A 3,075-nucleotide genomic window follows, 5' to 3' on the forward strand; every position below is an offset into this window, starting at 1 on the left:
GCTCGTTCAGGTAGTGGGTCTCCAGGAAGTCACACAGCTGAGGACAGGATGACAGAACAATTGTTGGTTTGGTAAAGACAGTTTACTACCAGTACTGATGAACCCCACCACACTCTTTAACTTACATGAGGGTCTACATGGTCAGAGGCCAGTTTGTGCAGGTCCAGCAGAGCCTGGTTGACATTCTTCTCCAGCTGCAGGGCGCACTGCATGGCCTCCAGCCCGCTCCCCCACTCATCACGCTCTGGTTTCTACAGAAGACAAACAATCAGTTACAGCAGACTGAACACTGGATATATTAAGCGTTATGCACACAGGACACATTTTGCTGAGTCACCAGTACTACCAATCACCCTCTGTCTCATACCAGGCTCAGGATTAGCTCTGAAGTCATTTAATTCAGGTAACCAGGAGATTTATTATTATAAAGAGATCATTTATCTGCCCTAGCCACATAAGGTGAGGACACATGTCACAACAGGACCAGTTCTCCGGTCTGAACTGACCTTGACGTCCTGCAGGACGATGCGTCCTCCCCTTTTGTTCTGGAAAGACAGCAGCTTCTGAGCATGCTCCCTCTCCTCACTGTTTTCCTTGAAGAAATGGGCAAAGCCTGGAAGGGCCATATCGTCACGGGAGAAGTAAAAGGCCTGTGAGGGACAAGGCGGGAGAAAAACAGCGATTAGGAGACATGACCCATCATTATTTGGCTAAAGGTTGTTACAATCAGTACTTATGCAGCAGGCCAGTCACAAGAGTCACGGTTTTGTGTCTAAACTAAATACACTGAGTTTGACTGACAAAAACCACCACAAGCAGCATCAGCATGACACAGCATTTTTTTTTTTTTATTCAGTGAGGTGGACAGCGCTAAAATATTCCTTATCTGGCAACCTGCTAGTCAGTGATAAACAACCGAATAACGTTAATGCAGAAACAGCAAGCTAATATTGTAATGCTACATTATTAAGTTAAGCAGTGATAAAACATGACATTAAATAATATTGTTAAGTGTTGTTTTCCTCACCATAGAAGTGTAGGTGTAAGAAGCGTACAGCTCCATGTTGACCATCCGGTTGATGGCGGCCTCGCACTCGCGGTGGTAGTTCTGACGCACTTGGGACTCCATTTTAGCTGGCGTTTAGCTTTTTATTAACAAAACGGTACAAAAACAGAGCTTTACGACGACTTTATCAGTAGTGTTCAAGTAGAAAAGGCTGCTTGTGTCCGGAATGCAGAGTAGTTGAAATAAAAGCGGGACGAAGGAAGAAGTTCCGTTCAAACACTGTTGAAGCAAGAACTCCTCAAGATTTTCTTCCCTGGTGTAACTGGCAGGTGAGTCGCTCCGAGTATTTATACCAGACACGGCAGACCTCATGACGTCACTCTACATATTTCCGCCAATCACAGAGCTGAGAAAGTGCATGACAGAGGCAACGCCTTGCGGTGAGAGATCCAGTTCCTTTCTTCAGGCTACTCGTTACACACGGAAATATTGGTTTAATGTTCCGTTAATTAATCCGGAACTGCTGACAGCCACTCACCTGCTATGACGAAGCACTTTTGGTGTTTTCAGGGGACAATGGACAGCACTAATGAATTGACATTTAGTATAGAAGAGGTTCAAGTGTGTAATTTTATGTGTGTAAAGGTGAGTCGTTAAGTTCTCATTTTCCCTTTGTTTGCACAAAAAAGTGAATAAATAGGAAACAAAATACTCAATGCTTTTCTGAAGTATCAAAGACGATGTTCTCCCCTCACATGCCTCACAGTGGTTATACTTTTTCAGACCATCTGCCAAATGCCATTGCCCCCCCCCCCCCCCCCCCCCCCCCCCCCCCCCCCCCCCACACACACACACACAAAAAAAAGTGATTTATTCAGACCATCATTTTTCTTTCCTTTCCTAATGAAACGAAAAAATACTATAATTTCTTGACAACACCCAACTGTATAGAACTGACAAGGTAGATTATATCACATTATAACAGGTTGTAAAGTGAAATGTGGTTTGTAACTCCCTTCTGTTACACAGCAGACAATAAAAATACAGTATACAAAAACAATAATAGAATATTGAACAGAAGCAAACTATAAACTTTATTCCATTGACAAGGCTGAGGATGAATTTGAGTAGCTCATAGCTTGGTGGGAAAGCTGCTCTGCAGTCTGGCGTGCAACAGCAGAAACTTCTGTATCTTTTTTCCAGATGACAGCAGGGTTAACAGGCTGTGCCTGGGGTGGGACTGTAGTCCCCTACTGTCCTTTAATATCCTTTAAAATAGTTTAAGTAAATAGTACAAGACAACATCACTTTCGCTCTCATCAGACTAGGAACCAACAGCAGTGAGCCAGCAGTTTTCCACTTTCCACTTAGCTGTGCTAGTCTGGACAAGTGCTTCACATAAGGACACTGCTTCTGTTTACATGGCACTATTCTCTGTATCCTACCTCTCCCTGACATCAATTATCTTTATCTTTATCTTACTTGAAAGGTTATTTTAATTAATTTGGTGAAGGAAACTTGTGAATTATTCACCCATTATTTTAAGTTGTAGTATTACAGTTTTTCTCAAATGCTAAAACACAAAAGCCAATCCTCTAAACCAAATGACCAGTTGTCTAAACACATTTACTAAATCTAGCCATCATTTTCCAATATCATAAACACATTTCACATGAAGACACAATTCACAAAACACAATCCTCCGTTCACATAAATCTTAACACATTTTTCCTTGCTAAAACACAAGTTGCAAAAGAACTCTGCTCATATTCTCAAATGAAAGCTCATGTGATGCAAAATGCTTGCCACAGTCAGCAATATTTGAACAAAATGAACACACCTGGCGTCATTCATTACACACAACGACTCAAAATTGAAAACACCTGTTGCTAATGCTGTGACCACATGTATAAAAGCAAGTTCAGAGTGCACAGTTTGCTGAAGATTCCAAACAAACACAATGGATGAAGGTAGAGTCAGGGGAAGAGGAGCAGGCCAGGGAGGAAGAGGAGCAGGCCAGGGAGGAAGAGGAGCAGGCCAGGGAGGAAGAGCAAGACAACCTCGCACCA

The 3,075-nt window shown here is 42.6% G+C and overlaps 2 protein-coding genes across 6 annotated transcripts in view; both read right to left on the reverse strand.

Annotated features, from left to right (window-relative positions):
* The window catches only part of LOC123958049 (ferritin, middle subunit-like), a 1,279-nt gene extending 106 nt beyond the window's left edge, over nucleotides 1–1,173 (reverse strand). The window contains exons 1-4 of the mRNA XM_046031229.1: nucleotides 1,028–1,173; nucleotides 507–650; nucleotides 126–251; nucleotides 3–37 (exon numbers count right to left, since the gene is read on the reverse strand). Of these exons, the coding sequence (XP_045887185.1) occupies nucleotides 3–37; nucleotides 126–251; nucleotides 507–650; nucleotides 1,028–1,129 (407 nt within the window). The 5' untranslated portion in view covers nucleotides 1,130–1,173. The remainder of the gene's footprint in view (nucleotides 1–2; nucleotides 38–125; nucleotides 252–506; nucleotides 651–1,027) is intronic.
* LOC123984641 (ferritin, middle subunit) overlaps nucleotides 1–1,311 on the reverse strand; it is a 16,472-nt gene extending 15,161 nt beyond the window's left edge. For 2 of the 5 annotated variants that reach the window (XR_006828480.1, XM_046071636.1), the window contains exon 1: nucleotides 1,130–1,306. The gene's annotated coding sequence lies outside the window, so the exon portion shown is untranslated. Of the gene's footprint in view, nucleotides 1–1,129 lie in introns of all 5 variants that reach the window. The other 3 variants (XM_046071649.1, XM_046071645.1, XR_006828482.1) reach the window with 2 other exon arrangements.
* Between the last annotated feature and the right edge of the window lie 1,764 nt (nucleotides 1,312–3,075).

Source organism: Micropterus dolomieu, linkage group LG02 (genome assembly GCF_021292245.1).
Source record: "Micropterus dolomieu isolate WLL.071019.BEF.003 ecotype Adirondacks linkage group LG02, ASM2129224v1, whole genome shotgun sequence".
Taxonomy (NCBI): Eukaryota; Metazoa; Chordata; class Actinopteri; order Centrarchiformes; family Centrarchidae; genus Micropterus; species Micropterus dolomieu.